Source organism: Microtus oregoni, unplaced genomic scaffold (assembly GCF_018167655.1).
Source record: "Microtus oregoni isolate MIOR12 unplaced genomic scaffold, Mior012 000029F_ref0000214, whole genome shotgun sequence".
Classification (NCBI taxonomy): domain Eukaryota; kingdom Metazoa; phylum Chordata; class Mammalia; order Rodentia; family Cricetidae; genus Microtus; species Microtus oregoni.
The window spans coordinates 903329-920756 of NW_024543088.1; the positions used below are offsets into that span (position 1 = coordinate 903329).

General features: G+C 49.4%; 1 protein-coding gene across 1 annotated transcript in view; it reads left to right on the plus strand.

The window, feature by feature from the left end:
* Positions 1–17428, plus strand: part of LOC121465125 (kinesin-like protein KIF19) — a 51615-nt gene that overhangs the window by 22904 nt on the left and 11283 nt on the right. The window contains exons 10-14 of the mRNA XM_041678310.1: positions 1826–1976; positions 5419–5593; positions 7040–7214; positions 12658–12928; positions 16189–16310. Of these exons, the coding sequence (XP_041534244.1) occupies positions 1826–1976; positions 5419–5593; positions 7040–7214; positions 12658–12928; positions 16189–16310 (894 nt within the window). The remainder of the gene's footprint in view (positions 1–1825; positions 1977–5418; positions 5594–7039; positions 7215–12657; positions 12929–16188; positions 16311–17428) is intronic.

A 17428-nucleotide genomic window follows, 5' to 3' on the forward strand; every position in this document is an offset into this window, starting at 1 on the left:
GAAAGGACATAGGCAGATCCCCAAAGCTGGCTGGCCAGCCAACCTAGCCTCTCTGTCAAACTCCAGGCCATCAAGAGACCCCACCTCAAAAGAACAAGGTGAGCTGGGCATCATACCGCAGGCCTTTATGTCAGCACTCAGGAGGCAGAGGCATGTGGATCACTGTGAGTCCAAGGCTAGCCTGATCTACCTTAGGGAGACTCAGGTCAGTCAGGTATACACGGTAAGTAATTAAAATTTAAAAATAAGGTAGATGGAGCCTGCAGAATGACACCTGAAGTTGATTTCTGACCTGTACCCACATGAGCACACACATGTACACCCACGTGAACATGAATCTTCCCCTCCCCCACAATCAGAGGTAGCAATAGTTACCGGTGGGAAGATTTCTAAAAAAAAAAAAAAAAAAAAAAAAAAAAAACCTGGTGGATTACTTGAAATCTTTTATTATGGTAAGATATACATGGAACAAATTTTTTCATTTTGCTTTTTCTTGGTAGGGTTTCTCTGTGTAGCCCTGGCTGTCCTAGAACTTAGAGAGATATGACTGCCTCTGCCTCCTGAGTTCTGGGATTAAAGATGTGCACCACCACAACCAGGCTTCATTTAGTAATTTCTTTATTCCATTTTTCTTTAGTGTGTGCATACATGTGTGTGCATATATGCATGTCATGGCAAGTGTATGGCTGTCAGAGGGTACCTTGTGGGAGTCAGCGCTCTTCTCCCTCCACAGGTTCTGGGCCGACAGACTTGGTAGCAATTGCTTTTACCCACTGAGTCATCCCTATGGCCACCCAAATTTCTATTGTAATCATCATGAGTCCGCAGCATGGTAGCCTTGGTGTAATCACCCTGTGGTGCTACCAGAACAATTGTCCACCTTTACACACCAAACCAAACCAAAACTCAGTCTCCATTAAAGACCCCCAGCTTCTCCCCAGGCCATGGCCCTACCACTCTGCGTTCTGCTTCCAAGCATCTAACTTTGGATGCCGCATAGACCGGTCACACAGCATTCTGCTTCTGTGTCTGGCCGAATACACGGAGCCCTGTGTTCTCAATGCTCCTCTGTGATATAGCAGGTGTCCAACCTGTCCCACCACAGGCCACACACATCCCAGGATGTGGCTGAGCACATTCATAGATAACATGATGTAGCAATGATGTTGGGTCCCCCATCCCTGTTTTCCCATTTCATTTCTTTTTTTAAAAAAATATTTATTTATTCTGTATACAATATTCTGTCTGTGTCTGCCTTTAGGCCATAAGAGGGCACCAGACCTCATTTCAGATTGTTGTGAGCCACCATGTGGTTGCTGGGAATTGAACTCAGGACCTTTGGAAGAGCAGGCAGTGCTCTTAACCACTGAGCCATCTCTCCAGCCCTTCCCACTTCATTTCTGTTGCTGTGATAAAATACCCAGATATAAGCAATCCAAAAATGAAAAAGGCTTCTTTTGACTCATAATTCTAAGTTACAGTCTACTATTGGGGGACATTCAGGGCAAAGAGAGAAATTAATGCTCACCTGCTTATGCTCTGTTCAGTCTCTCCATTCTTATATAGATCAGGACCATCCCTCACTCCACATACATAGGGGATGGTGCTGCCCACTGTGGGTACTTAATTAACTTAATTAAGACAGTCCCCTCAGACATGCCCAGCCCGGTGTAGATAATCCTTCTTGGAGACTCTCTTCCCAGGATGATTGTAAGTTTTGTCCAGTTGACAAACCAATCACCACACCCACCACATCACCTCTCAAACCTGTCCTTCAGGACACTTCTTGCCATGCCTGACCTTGGGCGCTTGTCCTCACCATCAGGTCAAGCGCAACCTGCTGAATGTCTCCTACCGCATCGCACAATACACTGACGTCATCTCTGACCTGCGCAGGGAAATCGAGCACCTCAAGTCAAAGATTGAGAAGCAGGATAAGGAGAAGAAAAGTGACCCCGGCGTCCTGGATATACAAGGTAGTGCTGAGTACAGCTGTGCCTCCAGCAGGCCCTGATGGCTCAGTACCCTCTCCTCCCTGGAGCCCTGTGCCCAACATTCACATTCCATGGGCCATGGCTTCTCCTGGCCTATGGAAGTGCCTAGCCATGGCCATTGTGATTATCTACATTCATGGTGACCAAGTGACCCTGCAAGGGCTATTGTTCTTGCTTCCCTGGGAGCCTCAGGCTGGCTCTAGTTTCATGCCTACAAGATATGGGGGCTAGACTATTTTATGTCCTTTTTTTTTTGTTCTGAGATAGGGTTTCACTGTGTAGCTCTGACTCTCCTAGAACATATTCTGTAGACCAGGCTGGCCTTGAACTCACAGAGATCCCCTTGCTTCCACATCCCAAGTGCTTTTTTGGTGTGGAGGCCAAAGGTCAGTGTTAAATATCTTCCTCACTCTCTACCTTTTTTTTTTTAGTTTAGGGAGAAAATTATCATCATATTCATAGGTAGACGCTTTAGATGTAGGCGTGCTGGTTAGCCATGTGGCTGACATTCAGCTGCATGGTAAATGAGGGAGGGGGCCTTCCACGAAAGAATAAGGAAGCCAGAGCACCAGAAGAGGCAGCTCAGGCTCTGACCAGCCTGTGAGAGAAAAGACAGAAGGAGAGGATGAGTCAGGCCTCAGAGCAGCAGGTGGACCCAACAGAACCTTAAAGTGGCTCAGAGCAACTGCATTCTTGTTTGACTTTGTTTTTTGTTTGTATGTTGGTTGCTTTTTGTTTTGAAGCAAGGTATATTCTGTGTAGCCTTGACTCTTCTGGAATTCACTGTGTAGACCAGGCTGGCTCCTGCCTCTGCCTCCTGAGTGCTAGACTTAAATGTGTGTGCCCTGCCCTCGGCATCTGGCTCTTACTTTTTAATTGACTTGAAATTTTTGATTTATTTGATGTGTATTGGTGTTCTGTCAGCATGTATGTCTATGCCCCATATGTTTGCAGTACCCAGGGAGGCCAGAAGAGGGTGACAGAGCCCTCTGACTGAAACTGCAGATAGTTGTCAGCCACCATGTGGGTCCTCTGAAGAGTAGCCAGGGCTCTTAGATGTTGAGACATCTTTCCAGCCACCTTAATATTTTTTGACACAGGGTTTCTCTTTGGCTTGGAACTTAGTGATTGGTCCATGCTGGCTGGCGGGTGTGCCCTAGGGATCCACTTGTCTTTGTTTCTCCTGTGCTCCAGCGCTAGGATTATAGAAGGGCACCATCGCACCTGGCTTTGTGGGCTGAATTTGGGTTATAGAGAACTTGAGGCCAGCCATGGAGGCAAGAGACTGACTTGACTCTTTCTCCCTTTCTAGAAAGAAAGAAAGAAAGAAAGAAAGAAAGAAAAAAATTTTAAGACACCTGTGTGGAGCAGGGATGTGACCCAGCTGTTGTTTCTGTGTAAACATGAGGACTGGTTAGGATCCTCAGCTCTCACATAAAAGCTAGTGCAGCAGGCTGGTGCAGCGGCGCACGTCTTTAATCCCAGCACGTAAGAGGCAGAGGCAGGCAACTCTGTGAGCTGGAGGCCATCATAGACTTATAGAGTGAGTTCCAGGACAGCTAGGGCAGTTACACAGAGAAACAAAAATAAAACAAACAAAAGCCAGGCAGCACTGAGTGTCTCTAACCCCAGTACTGGGTAAGGGAAGAGTCTGGAGGATTCCTGGAGCTGGATGGCCATCCAATCTAGCCAGTTAATGGGCTGCAGAGCAGTGAGAGACACTGTCTCAAAGTATAAGGCAGGGAGAGACACTGTCTCAAAGCATAAGGCAGGGAAAGACACTATCAAAGCATAAGGCAGGGAGAGACTCCAAAAAATACCCAACATTGACCTCTAGCCTGGCATGGTCACATGTGACTGCATGCATGTATACACAGACCCACATCGATATGTACACAGCATATAAACACATAACCCTCTACCTCACTAAAGGACATATGCAGACATACCACCCACATGTTCTTTGGTTTATGAAGATAGGTCTTGCTGTAATTTACAGAGGACTTCTAAAATCAATAAAAATAAGCAAGAAGCTCAATGATTAAGAGTGAGCAAGACATTTAATAGACAATTCACAGAATTACTTTTATTTTTGTTTTATTATTTGTGTGTGTGTGTGTGTGTGTGTAGATCAGAGGACAACTTGCAGGAATTGGTTCACTTCTCCTACCATGTGGATTCTGGGGATTAAACTTAGGTTGTGAGGCTTGGCTGTAAGCACCTTTACCCACTGAGCCATTTTGCCAGCCATACAGAATTCTTAGTGTCAGGAAACATATAAAAGTCTCAAATACTTTAGGAAACACAGGTGTAAGCTGAAATAGCTTTCATTTCTTGGACTAGCTAAAGTAAAGTGCTGAGGGATTGTGAAACGTGTTAAATTGGTAATATAGCAATTAGACAAAAATTAAGGTTTTCAAAGAGAAGTAAGACCATGACCTATACCCATCTACCGTCCTTCCACTTGTCCGTCTATGTGCCATCTGTCCACTCACCCAACCATTTCCCCATCACCCAAATACATGTTCCTCCACCCACTCATCTCCCCATCTGTCCATCCATCCACCAACCCATCCTTCCATACACTCATCATCCAGCCTCATATCCGTCCCTCCATCCAGTCATCCATCCACTCACACATCCATCTCTCCACCCAAATACACATTCATCTACCCACCCATCCCCTATTCATTCATCCCTCTGCCGTCTTATCTATCCATCCACCTATGCGTCCATGCATGCATCCATCCAAATATACATACATGCATGCATACATACATACATACACACACACGTACCTATTCAGCTATTCACCTACCTATTCATCCACGCATCTACATATCCATCTGGCCACACCAAAATCCATCTATTTATCAATTTATACACTATCAATTACCTACCCATCCAAGCTGGGTGGTAGTGGTGCACGCCTTTAACCCCAGTGCTCAGGATGCAGAGGCAAGCAAATCTTTGTGAGTTCGAGGTCAGCTTGGTCTACAGAATGAGTTCCAGGACAGCCAAAGCTACACTGAGAAATTATTTCTTGAAAAACAAAACAAAACAACAACAAAAAAAACCAATAGCTGGGTGGTGGTGGCACACACCTTTAATCCCAACACACTTGGGAAGCAGAGGCGGGTGGATCTCTGTGAGTTCGAGGCCAGCCTGGTCTATAAGGGCTAGTTCCAGGACAGGCTCCAAAGCTACAGAGAGACCCTGTCTCGAAAAACCAAAAAACAAACAAACAAACAAAATAAAACCAAAAAAAAAAATTAACTCCCCATCCACCCACATACCGCATCTACACATCCTCCCACCTATACACCCACCCATCCTTCATGCATTCACAAATGTCCATGGACCATGACTCATCCTTGTGAGTGGGCATGGAGTTCAGCCCAGCCAGTCTTCTCCCTACCTGCAGTCACAATCCCCCAGGATGCAGAGGAGGACAGTCGTCTACAGATGAACAAGATCCGGGCACAGCTTATTGGGGCTTTCAAGGAGCAGATGGAGATGCGGCGCAGCCTGGTGGAGCTGGAGAATACCAACATTGAGCTGCACATAGACATGTCTCGCCACCTACTGACCATTGCAGAGTAAGTGCCCTGCTGATAGGCACAGCACATCCCCTAAGGGAAGGGAAGCCAAGGAACAGAGGGGGCACTGGTCCGAAAGAAAGCAGGTCTTGTCTCTGTTCCTCTCCCATTACAACCCTATTGGTAAACTGGGTCAAGCAGGAGACACTTCTAGATCCCTTGGGTTTCTTAAGGTTGGGGTCTAGAGCCAGCCCAGGGGGGTCAATACACATTAACACAATCTCTCCCACGGTTCACTTACCCATATGTGTAAGACTCTGAAGACAGAGTGACCCTGTGCAGAGAATAGCTGGGATGTCTACACCAGACTTCTGGAGGTGAAGGGGTTCCCCTAATCATTACACTGGGACAGTGGGTATCCCTCCAACTGTCCTGGAGAAACCTGGACACAATACCTACAGGGGTGCGTTCAGACAGCACCGTCACACTCAAACTTGTTGCTTCTTTTCACATCTACTCTGGCTTCTCCCCATAATTCCCCTCATCTCCTCCTCTCCCTCCCTTCTCAACTCCCTTCCCGCTCCTCCCTTTCTCCTTCCTTTCCCCTCCCTTCTCCTTCCCTCCCCTCCCTTTTTCCTTTCCTCCCCTCCCTTTCTCCTTCCCTCTCTTCCCTTCTCAATTCCCTTCCCTTTCCTTTCTTCTTCCCTTCCCCTCCCTTTCTCCTTCCCTTCCCCTTCCCTTTCTTTTTCCCTTCCCTTCCTCTCTCCTTCCCCTCCTCTCTTCGTTTGGAACAAGGTCTTGTATATAACTGGCCTGGAATTTGTGGTCTTTCACTTCCACCTCCTGGGTGCTGGAATGACAACTGTACATCACCACCCTTTGTTATGGTCACTGTCATCACCGTGCTCACCTTCCTCCTCTCTCTCCAATTATGCGAACAACACTGCTTACACTGCAGTCATTCTAAACTTCAGCAATGCAATCGGAGCTGTGCAGTGGTGGCACAGGCCTTTAATCCCAGCACCAGGGAGGCAGAGGCAGGTGGATCTCCAGGTTCGAGGCCAGCCTGGAAACCCTGTCTTGAGGGGGAAGAAAAAGCAAAGCCAATGCAGTCACAGTGTCTTGCCCTTTCTGGCCAGGTATCTGCTTGCCAGGCTTCCTTGGTCTTCCTTTTCTGCCCTGTTTCCATGGACCCTGTTTAGGCTCAATGTGTTACCCTTGCTGCCAGAGCCCAGACATGCTCCTAGTGTCCCTGGTCACACAGTTGTCTCCCGAGGACAGCATGTTTCCACAGGAGGTGGCTGTGGCTGGCTCTGTGGGGTCAGGGGTCATATGTGGGGCTGGAATGGATGCATATGTGGAGAAGATCTTGAGTGAGACCTGGTTCCTCTCCATCGTTTTCCCACACCTGTGAGGAGGCTAGCGGGCCTGGAAAACTCTGGGTGTGAGGTGTAGAACTCTCAGCTCAGGCACGATTGATCCCTGATCCTTGTGTCCTGGCTACAGCTGGGAGCGAGAGAAGACCCACCCCCACGCAAACACGGACAAGAGTGAGAAGGACGAGGAGCCAGGGGATGCTGACGGAGAGGAGGTCGAGGCTTCAGAGCCCCCAGAGGTGGCTCTGGCCAGAGAGGAGGTGAACCTGCTCCTGGCTGAGCAGCAGAAAACTGCAGCCCTCAAGGTGAGGGAGAGGGATGATCTGCCGTGGCAATGGTGCTTATTGTCTGAGCCTGGCAACCCTTTGAGGGTACTGCCCATCCCATGAAACTCAGCAGCTATGAGCCTGGCAACCCTTTGAGGGCACCGCCCATCCCATGAAACTCAGCAACTATGTGGCCACAGCCACGTGAGTCTCAGATGCAGAGACTTGGTCTAGGGCTGGGACGTAGCTCAGTTGGTAGAGGTTTGCTTAGGAAGCACAAGGGCCAGGGTTCAGTCCCCAGCAACAGGTGTGGTGCTAGAGACCTGTAATCAGGAAGTAGAGGCAGGAGGGTCGGAAGTTCAAGGTCATCCTTGACCAGACAGGAGTGAGAAAAAAAGATAGGTGGAAAAAAAGACAGGAAAGCACGGGAAGCTTTGGCAGTCAGATCTCTGAGTTCAAGGCCAGCCTGGTCTACAGAGTGAGTTCCAGGGCAGCCAGGGCTACACAGAGAAACAAGTTTCAAAAAAAAAACCAGAAAGAAAAAAGCTTTTTTTTTTTTTTTTTAAAAAATGAGCGTTTAATAGCTGGCTAGTGAGTAAACTCGGGTTAGGAAAATTACAGAACTCTTGCTTGAGGAAGCTTTGGGGGAAGGCTAGTGATGCTAGGAACTGGGCAGCTCATTAGCTAAATGCTGGTGGATGTTCTCAGAAAGTAGGAAAAGTGTTCAGTGATGTCAAGTTGTTAAACGCAGGCATTGTTTAATTCTCTTAAAAGCTATGTAATCAAAGCAAGAGGCCCTTGGTGTTATTATTACTCCTGACAACTCCAGTCTAGGCTTCTGCCTTCTCACTTCAAATTAATGATTAGATTTCCTACAGCTTTTAAAATAAGAAAGATAGTTGGGCAGTGGTGGCATTTGTCTTTAATCCCAGTACTCAGGAGGCAGAGGCAGGCAGATCTCTGAGTCCCAGGCAAGCCTAGTCTACAGAGTGAGTTCTAGGACAGTTAGAGCTGTTACACAGAGAAACCCTGTTTTGAAAAACAACAACAACAAAAGGAAGATAGATGCCTATTGTCTAAGCCAGTGATGTGCTCAGCTAGATGACATGAACGTCAAGGGCAAATTCAGATATCAACAAATGATGGAGCCCACAGTGGCGAGCCTGTCAGTCAGGAACCTGCAGAGGTGAGCCTGTCAGTCAGGAACCTGCAGAGGTGAGTCTGTCAGTCAGGAGCCTGCAGAGGTGAGCCCGTCAGTCAGGAACGTGCAGAGGTGAGTCTGTCAGTCAGGAACCTGCAGAAGTGAGCCTGTCCGTCAGGAGCCAGCAGAGGTGAGTCTGTCAGGAACCTGTAAAGGTGAGTCTGTCAATCAGAAACCTGCAGTGGTGAGCCCGTCAGTCAGGAGCCTGCAGAGGTGAGCCTGTCAGTCAGGAGCCTGCAGAGGTGAGTCTGTCAGGAACCTGCAGAGGTGAGTCTGTCAGTCAGGAGCCTGCAGAGGTGAGCCTGTCTGTCAGGAGCCTGCAGAGGTGAGTCTGTCAGTCAGGAGCCTGCAGAGGTGAGCCTGTCAGTCAGGAGCCTGCAGAGGTGAGTCTGTCAGTCAGGAACCTGCAGAGGTGAGCCTGTCCGTCAGGAGCCTGCAGAGGTGAGTCTGTCAGTCAGGAGCCTGCAGAGGTGAGCCTGTCAGTCAGGAGCCTGCAGAGGTGAGCCTGTCAGTCAGGAACGTGCAGTGGTGAGCCTGTCAGTCAGGAGCCTGCAGAGGTGAGTCTGTCAGTCAGGAGCCTGCAGAGGTGAGTCTGTCAGTCAGGAGCCTGCAGAGGTGAGTCTGTCAGTCAGGAGCCTGCAGAAGTGAGTCTGTCTGTCAGGAACCTGCAGAGGTGAGTCTGTCAGTCAGGAGCCTGTAGTGGAGAGCCTGTCAGTCAGGAACCTGCAGAGATGAGTCTGTCAGTCAGGAACCTGCAGAGGTGAGCCTGTCAGTCAGGAGCCTGCAGAGGTGAGTCTGTCTGTCAGGAACCTGCAGAGGTGAGTCTGTCAGTCAGGAGCCTATAGTGGAGAGCCTGTCAGTCAGGAACCTGCAGAGGTGAGCCTGTCAGTCAGGAGCCTGCAGAGGTGAGTCTGTCAGGAACCTGCAGAGGTGAGTCTGTCAGTCAGGAGCCTGCAGAGGTGAGCCTGTCTGTCAGGAGCCTGCAGAGGTGAGTCTGTCAGTCAGGAGCCTGCAGAGGTGAGCCTGTCAGTCAGGAGCCTGCAGAGGTGAGTCTGTCAGTCAGGAACCTGCAGAGGTGAGCCTGTCCGTCAGGAGCCTGCAGAGGTGAGTCTGTCAGTCAGGAGCCTGCAGAGGTGAGCCTGTCAGTCAGGAGCCTGCAGAGGTGAGCCTGTCAGTCAGGAACGTGCAGTGGTGAGCCTGTCAGTCAGGAGCCTGCAGAGGTGAGTCTGTCAGTCAGGAGCCTGCAGAGGTGAGTCTGTCAGTCAGGAGCCTGCAGAGGTGAGTCTGTCAGTCAGGAGCCTGCAGAAGTGAGTCTGTCTGTCAGGAACCTGCAGAGGTGAGTCTGTCAGTCAGGAGCCTGTAGTGGAGAGCCTGTCAGTCAGGAACCTGCAGAGATGAGTCTGTCAGTCAGGAACCTGCAGAGGTGAGCCTGTCAGTCAGGAGCCTGCAGAGGTGAGTCTGTCTGTCAGGAACCTGCAGAGGTGAGTCTGTCAGTCAGGAGCCTATAGTGGAGAGCCTGTCAGTCAGGAACCTGCAGAGGTGACTCTGTCAGTCAGGAACCTGCAGAGGTGAGCCTGTCAGTGAGGAGCCTGCAGAGGTGAGTCTGTCAGTCAGGAACCTGCAGAGGTGAGTCTGTCAGTCAGAAATCTGCAGAGGTGAGCCTGTCAGTGAGGAGCCTGCAGAGGTGAGTCTGTCAGTCAGGAACCTGCAGAGGTGAGCCTGTCAGTCAGAAACCTGCAGAGGTGAGCCTGTCAGTCAGAAACCTGCAGAGGTGAGTCTATCAGTCAGGAGCCTGCAGAGGTGAGTCTGTCAGTCAGAAGCCTGCAGAGGTGAGCCTGTCAGTCAGGAGCCTGCAGAGGTGAGTCTGTCAGGAACCTGCAGAGGTGAGCCTGTCAGTGAGGAGCCTGCAGAGGTGAGTCTGTCAGTCAGGAACCTGCAGAGGTGAGTCTGTCAGTCAGGAACCTGCAGAGGTGAGTCTGTCAGTCAGAAACCTGCAGAGGTGAGCCTGTCAGTCAGGAACCTGCAAAGGTGAGCCTGTCAGTCAGGAACCTGCAGAGGTGAGCCTGTCAGTCAGGAGCCTGCAGAGGTGAGCCTGTCAGTCAGGAACCTGCAGAGGTGAGTCTGTCAGTCAGGAGCTTGTAGTGGAGAGCCTGTCAGGAACCTGCAGAGGTGAGCCTGACAGTCAATGAATGACCAATTAAAAAAGCAAAGTTTTAAGTATCTAGCCGGAGGCCAGGCCCTGGGGCTTCAAGGAGAACTGGCTGCATCCTGTGCCCCAAGTTCAGGGCTGAGGGAAGAGACACGGGTGTGACTTGTGGTCAGTGCAGCAACAGCCACTGGAACAGGTGTGAGTGGACAGAGGAGGGGCCGTTTCTCAGCTTGGGAGTTGAGGAGAACTCAGGAGGCTGCATGGAGCAGAATGAAGAGGGCTTCAGAGGAGTCGGGATGGAGTTGGGGAGAACAGAGGGGAGGTTGTTTGGGGAGGAGTTGGGAGGAAGGGAGTGGAATCAGTCCCTGATTAGAAGGAAGGTGTTATCTGCCCATCCCTTGGGGACCAAGACTCTGGGCCTGCTAGGCAGCCTGAGTCCCACGTGACTCTCTGGGGCCTTGTGGGGTTAGTTGAGTGGTATGATCGTTTCTTTGCTGAGTCACTTGAGCAGGCCCCAGAGTGAAGGGATACAATCGCTGGGAAGGTGTTTCCTAGGCGTGATCAGCAGCATCTCCATCAGATGCACACACACCCCCTTGTGACGAGCATACAGAACATACAAACACATACAGAAACAACCATATACCCATAGCTATGCACAGAGAGTTGGAGCCTCGCCTGGTGGATGTGCAGAACCGAGCTACAGGCTGTAGGTGGGTCTCAAGGGCTCCTAGATCATTTTATACAGGGTGAGCAGTTCAGGGGTCTGCAGTAGACAAGCTGGGCCTGAGCTCTCCCTGTGTCCCCTCACAAGCTGATTGAGAGAATCAGGACATAGAGTGTCACCTACAGCTTTGTGAAAATCCTAGAGGCATGTCACAGTATGAAGTGGGTAGCTCTAGTTTCTGGTATTGAAAAGGTGGTCAGGTCCCAGGAGAGGAGTCTGCCATTCCACGCCACACATGGCCTCATGCAGAAGTGCTGGAGTGGTTCAGGAGATAAGAGAAGTGAGTAGACAAGGTGGCCGAGAGACCTCTGTGGTTTCTGCAGGAAGGAACAGATGGAGTGGGTAGATAGATAGGAATAACAGTCGACCCCAAACTGGAGCAGCAGTAACGGCCCGTGACTTGTTAGTAGAGCTCTTTCTAGTCTGCATAGAGCCCCAGGTCCCATCCCCAGCACTGACTATACTGGACTGTTGGTAGGGCACACCTGTAATCCCAGCACTCTGGAAGCAGGGAAATCAGGAGTTCAAGGTCATCTTCAGCTACGTAGTGAGTTTGAGGCTAGCCTGGGCTATGTAACTCTGGCAAAAAAGAGGCAGGGGGAAGAGGAGACTCATCGAAGCTCTACTTGAGGATTGAAATGAGTTTATTAGGGGTTTCTCAGGGGTGCCTACTAGAATGGCTGCATTTTCTGTAAAGTTGCCAACACCCTGCCTACCAAGTTCCCATTTTTTTCTTTAGAAAGTATTTATTTTTAATGTGTCTATATGCGTGTGAAGGAATATGCATGTGGGGGCAGGTGTCTGAGACGACCAGAAGAGGGCATCGGATCCCCTAGAACTAGAGTTTCAGTCACCCGGTATGGGTGATGGGGACAGAACTCACAGCCTCTGTAAGAGCAGTATGTGCTCTTAACCGCTGAATCCTCTCACCAGCCCCAAAGCTCCTGTATTATGTGACTCTGAGGGTAAAGAATTCCTTGGGGGAAGAAAAGTTTATTTTAGGTCTTATTTCAAGGACACAGTCCTTCCTGGCGGGGAAGGCATGGTGGCAGGAGCAGGAGACAGCTGCTTACAGGGCGTCCATAGGCAGGAAGCAGAGAGATGGATGCTGGTGCTCAGCTCGCTGTCTCCTTAAGCAACCCAGGACCCCAGTCCAGAGAATGGTGGGTCCCCCGCTTAAGGTGGGTTTTCCCACCTCACATGCCTTAATCAACAGTCTCTCATTGGCACAGCCAGAGGCCACCTCGTTTGCACAGCTGTCCACATGTGTCTTCTAAGTCCTGTCAAATGGGCCTCATCAGTATCGCCCTCACGGTGGCTCCTCATTAGGGTCAGTAGTCACACATCTCATGAGGTTGACTAACTGGCATCGGTGCTTGCCCCAAGCTGTCCTTGTCTCCCCCAGGCTGGACTAGAGCAGCGCCTGGCCCACGCCAAGCAGAAGGCCTCTCAGATGGAGAAGCTGCTCCCCAGGCAGGTGACCAGTGAGGATCAGCGGGAGGTGCTGCAGCTGCTGTGCAGGGCCCACGAGCTGGAGGTAGAGAACACAGAGCTGCAGGCCGACAACCTGTGCCTAAAGAACCTGCTGTGCCAGAAGGACTTCGTGATCCAGCGCTACCACCAGCACCGGATGCTGTGCGAGCAGGTCATCCAGGGGCAGCGGCAGCTGATGCAGGGTGAGGCCAGCTCGGACCAACCGATACTGTGTTCTAGAAAGAGAAACCACAGGCTGAGGGCTGGGGAAATGGCTCAGTTTGTTATGCAAGTGTGGGGACTCGAGTTTGGGGCCCAGAACTCATTGAAAAGGTGAGTGTGGTAGCGCATGCATATAATCCCATCGATAGCCAGGTGGGAAGTGGGGACAGGTGAATCCCTAGAGCTGGTGGTAGCTAGGTTAGCCTACTTGGCAAAGTTCCAGGCTAATGGGAGACTGGGAGACCTTGTCCTAGACAAAAGGTGGATGGTGTCTAAAGGATGACATTTGGGGTTGTCCCCTGACCTCTATTTACTGCGCGCGTGTACATGCGCGCGCGCACACACACACACACACACACACACAAGCGCGCGCGCACACACACACACACACGATGGAAGGGATTGGGGACATAGCTTATTGGTAGCTAAAGCCCTGAGTTCAATTCCTAGCATCACAGAAAAACAAAAACCCTTTGTCTGAAAACATAGTCCCCCACGTGTGTAGCACAGACACTAGCCTGTGACTGGCCCCCTGTACCTACTCCATCCCTCCCACCTTTCCCACCCCCTCCTTTTCCCCTCTCTTTTCCCCATCTACCTCTTCTTTCTTTTTCCCTTCCTTCCCAGAGTTACGTTGTTTAACTTGTGCTGTTTTCCAACTCATAACCATCCTGCTTCAGATATCCTAGTGTTTTTTTTTTTAATTTGTTTATTTATTTTGAGATAGAGTCTCACCGTGTAGCCCTGGCTGGGCTGGAACTTGCTGTGTAGACCAGATTGGTTTTAAAGTCACAGAGAACTCTGTGTTCTCTTTCTCCTAAGTGCTAGGGTTAAAGGTGTGCCACCATGCCCAAACTTGTCTTCACTTCTTAAAAATATTTGATTTGGCCGGGCGGTGATGGCGCACGCCTTTAATCCCAGCACTCGGGAGGCAGAGGCAGGCGGATCTCTGTGAGTTCGAGGCCAGCCTGGTCTACAAGAGCTAGTTCCAGGACAGGAACCAAAAGCTACGGAGAAACCCTGTCTCGAAAAATAAAAAAAAAAAAAATTTGATTTGTTTTGCACTGTATATGTGAAAGCGTGTGTTTGTATGTGTGCACATGTACATAGGGTGCACGTGTGGAGATCATAGGCCAACACCTATGTCTTCTTGTACTACGTACCACCTTGTTTCTTGAGACAGGGTCTCATACTGAACCTGGAACTCACTATGTAGACGGACTTAGCTGACCAGCCAGCCCAGGGATCTTCCTGTCTCTGTCTGCCCATTGCTGGAGTTAAAGTCACATACTGCTATGCCATACTCTTTCATGTGAACACTAGGGACCCAACTCAGGGCCTCATGCTTGTGCAGAAAGTACTTTCCTCACGCAGTTTTCTTTCCAGCCCTTCCTTTCTTTCTAAGACTGGATCTCATTGTGTAACTCGGGCTGTTCGCTAATACACAATCCTCCTGCCTTTGTTTGGGATATTTCCTGTGAATTCAATCATGTGATCTTTGGTGTCTGATTTCTTTCACTTAGTATACCATTTCTTAGACCCATTCATGTAGCAGATACCATACAATGTCATTCCTTTTTATAGCTGAATCATATCCCACCACATGGACAGCCCGTGTCTAAGAGCTCATCTCTTCATATTGTCCCCATCTATGGTTATTATGAACAACACTTTGGAGAGCATTAATCTTTTTTTCCTTTTTTTTTAATTTATAGAAACAGGGTTTCTCTGTGTAGCCCTGGCTGCTTTGGAACTCACTCTGTAGACCAGGCTGGCCTTAAACTCAGAGATCCGCCTGCCTCTGCCTTCCGAGTGCTGGGATTAAAGGTGTGCACCATCACTACCCAGCCGTCTTTAGTTTTATGCATTACAACTCTTTTCAGTTCTTTTGGGTGTATGTACCAGGAGTTGGCCTTTAACTTTCAACTAAAAATTTGTTTATATTTTGGAGCCGTTATCAGTCCTTTCTCGCCCCCCTCTTTCCTTCCCTTTCCTGTTTTGGTGATGCTGGGGATGGAACCAAGGGCATCACCTGCACCAGGCAAGCACTCTACTACTGAGCTACGTGTCCAGCTCAATACTGTTATTTTATGACTGAAATGAACATGTCAGCACAATAGAAAAAGATTTGTTTTTTTTTTTTTAAAGATAGGGTTTCTGTGTGTAACACTGGCTGTCCTTGAATTCACTTTGTGGACCAGGCTAGCCTCAAACTCAGATCTGCCTGCCTCTCATTTCCAAGTGCTGGGATTAAAGGTGTGCGCCACCACCACCTGGCCAGAAAAAGACTTTTAAACTTCAGTTGGGGTGTAGCTCAATGGGAGAGTGTTTGCTTAGAATGTTTGACACACAGGGCTTACCAAGTGTAATGGTGTACATTGTAATTTAAAAAACAGCGCGTGAGAGAAAGACATGAGAGACACATCTCGCGTGGAGGGTTTCTATTAGGGGAAAGAGAAGGTAAAAGGAGGAAGGGGAAGGGGGAGACCAGCCTCTGGGGACAGGAGCAGCAGAAGAGAAGAGAGAGACAGAGAGAGGGGGGAGAAACAGAGAGACAGGCAGAGAAGCAGAGAGAGAGAGAGAGAGAGAGAGAGAGATGGGTGGTGCTCTTAGTGACTGCAGCTCAGGAGATATTCTCTCAGGAGCCCAAGGGCAGGCCGGTACAGATGCCTAAATACTATGCTTTTAATCCATCCCTCAGGAGGCAGAGGCCTATAGATCTCTGTGAATTCAAGGTCACCCTGGTCTACATAGTTCTGAGCCAACCAGGTCTGCACAAGTGAGACCCATACCACATCCCCAAAAGACCCTGAACTCCATTTTCATTATCACACACACAAAATTCATCATAAAAAAATTAAAGTAGAGCTGGGGATGCCACCCAGTTGGTGGAGTGCTTGCCTAGCAGTCATGAGGCTCTGGGTTCCATTCTCAGCACTAAATACCAAGGATGGTGCTCACACCTGTAATCCCAGCACTTGGAGGTACTGGCAGGAAGATCAGGAGTTCAAGGTTATCCACAGCTATATATTGAGTTCAAAGCCAGCCTGGACAGCATGAAACCCTGTCTCAAAATAAGTAAGCTAAAATGGGTGGGAATATAAAAGACAGTATACTGGAGAAGAAAGACTCTGTCTAGGAACTTCCTTTCCTTCAAACATTCCAGGAAGGATGTTGCCCTTTTTGGCACGTTGTGGTGTGTTGTACTACATTCTGACGGCTGCTTCCTTTGCTCCCTCAGACAGTGGCATTTCAGCCCCAGAACCTCTGGAGCAGCAATACCAACTGTACCTCCGGGAACTGGGCGAGGGCACATTGGACCGCCTGCTGCTGCAGCTCTCAGTGATGTCCAGCTCGATCCAAGTGAGACTCACTTCCCCTACCTCTCCCCAAAGCCACGATCAACAACATCCCATGATTCTTTGCCCTAGGTCAGCCTGTGCTGGGCTGTTCTGGGCACCAAGGACAGGGGAGAGAAACTAAGGAGACATTCATGGACCAAGTGCCCAGAGTCAGTTCCAGGGGGAGCATGTGTTGAACCACAGACTGCATAGTCAGACAGGGACCAGGACCAGAGGATGAGCTGCAGAGATGACTCAGTCAGTGGTGTGCTTACTGTGCAAGCATGGGACCCAAGGCCCTGTACACAGAAAAAAGAAAGAAAGAAAGAAAGAAAGAAAGAAAGAAAGAAAGAAGAAAGAAAAAGACCTGTTAACCCTTACCCCAATGCAGACCCAGGTTCAGCGAGAGACCCGTTCTCAACATCAACAACAACAAAAAAGAAAATAAAAAAGGAGGATGATTAAGGAAAACACCCAAAGTCTACCTCTGCCCTCTACACCATGCTCTGTTCTCCCACATGTGTGTGAACATATGAACATGTATGTACACATACAAATGCATAGTGCACACATGTACACACATACAAAGTAGCTAGGGGAGTTCAGCAGGTTTAAATACCACAGCCTGTCCACTGAGCTAGTAGAGAGGGTCTCCTGGAGATCTGGGTGGGTCTGGGTTTGTTCCCTTGGGTCCAGCCTCTACTGCTCTCTTCCTGATCTTGCCTCTAGTCCTTGGCTCTTCCTGAAGAGTCTGAGGTGAGTCAAATCTGGTGGGAGGGAGTCCTGAGCATTGCCTAACTGTCTCAGTGACTCTGGGATGAATCCTCTGGGGAACTCAGAAATATATGAATTTTCCACTCTTCTTCTGGGTTCCTGCAGGCTCCTGTAAGGAAGAATAGTTACAAGTTCTCTCTCTCTTGTTTTTTTTTTTTTTTTTTTTTGAGCCTGAGTTTCTCTGTGTAGTCCTGACTGTCCTGGAACTCACACTGTAGACCAGGCTGGCCTCGAACTCAGAGATCTGCCTGCTTCTACCTCCCGAGTGCTGGGATTAAAGGCGTGCACCCCCACAACCTGCCTTGGCTTTTTTTCTTTTTTCTTTTCAAAGAGTATTTGGGGGAAAAGCTATTTAGAAAGGGTCTA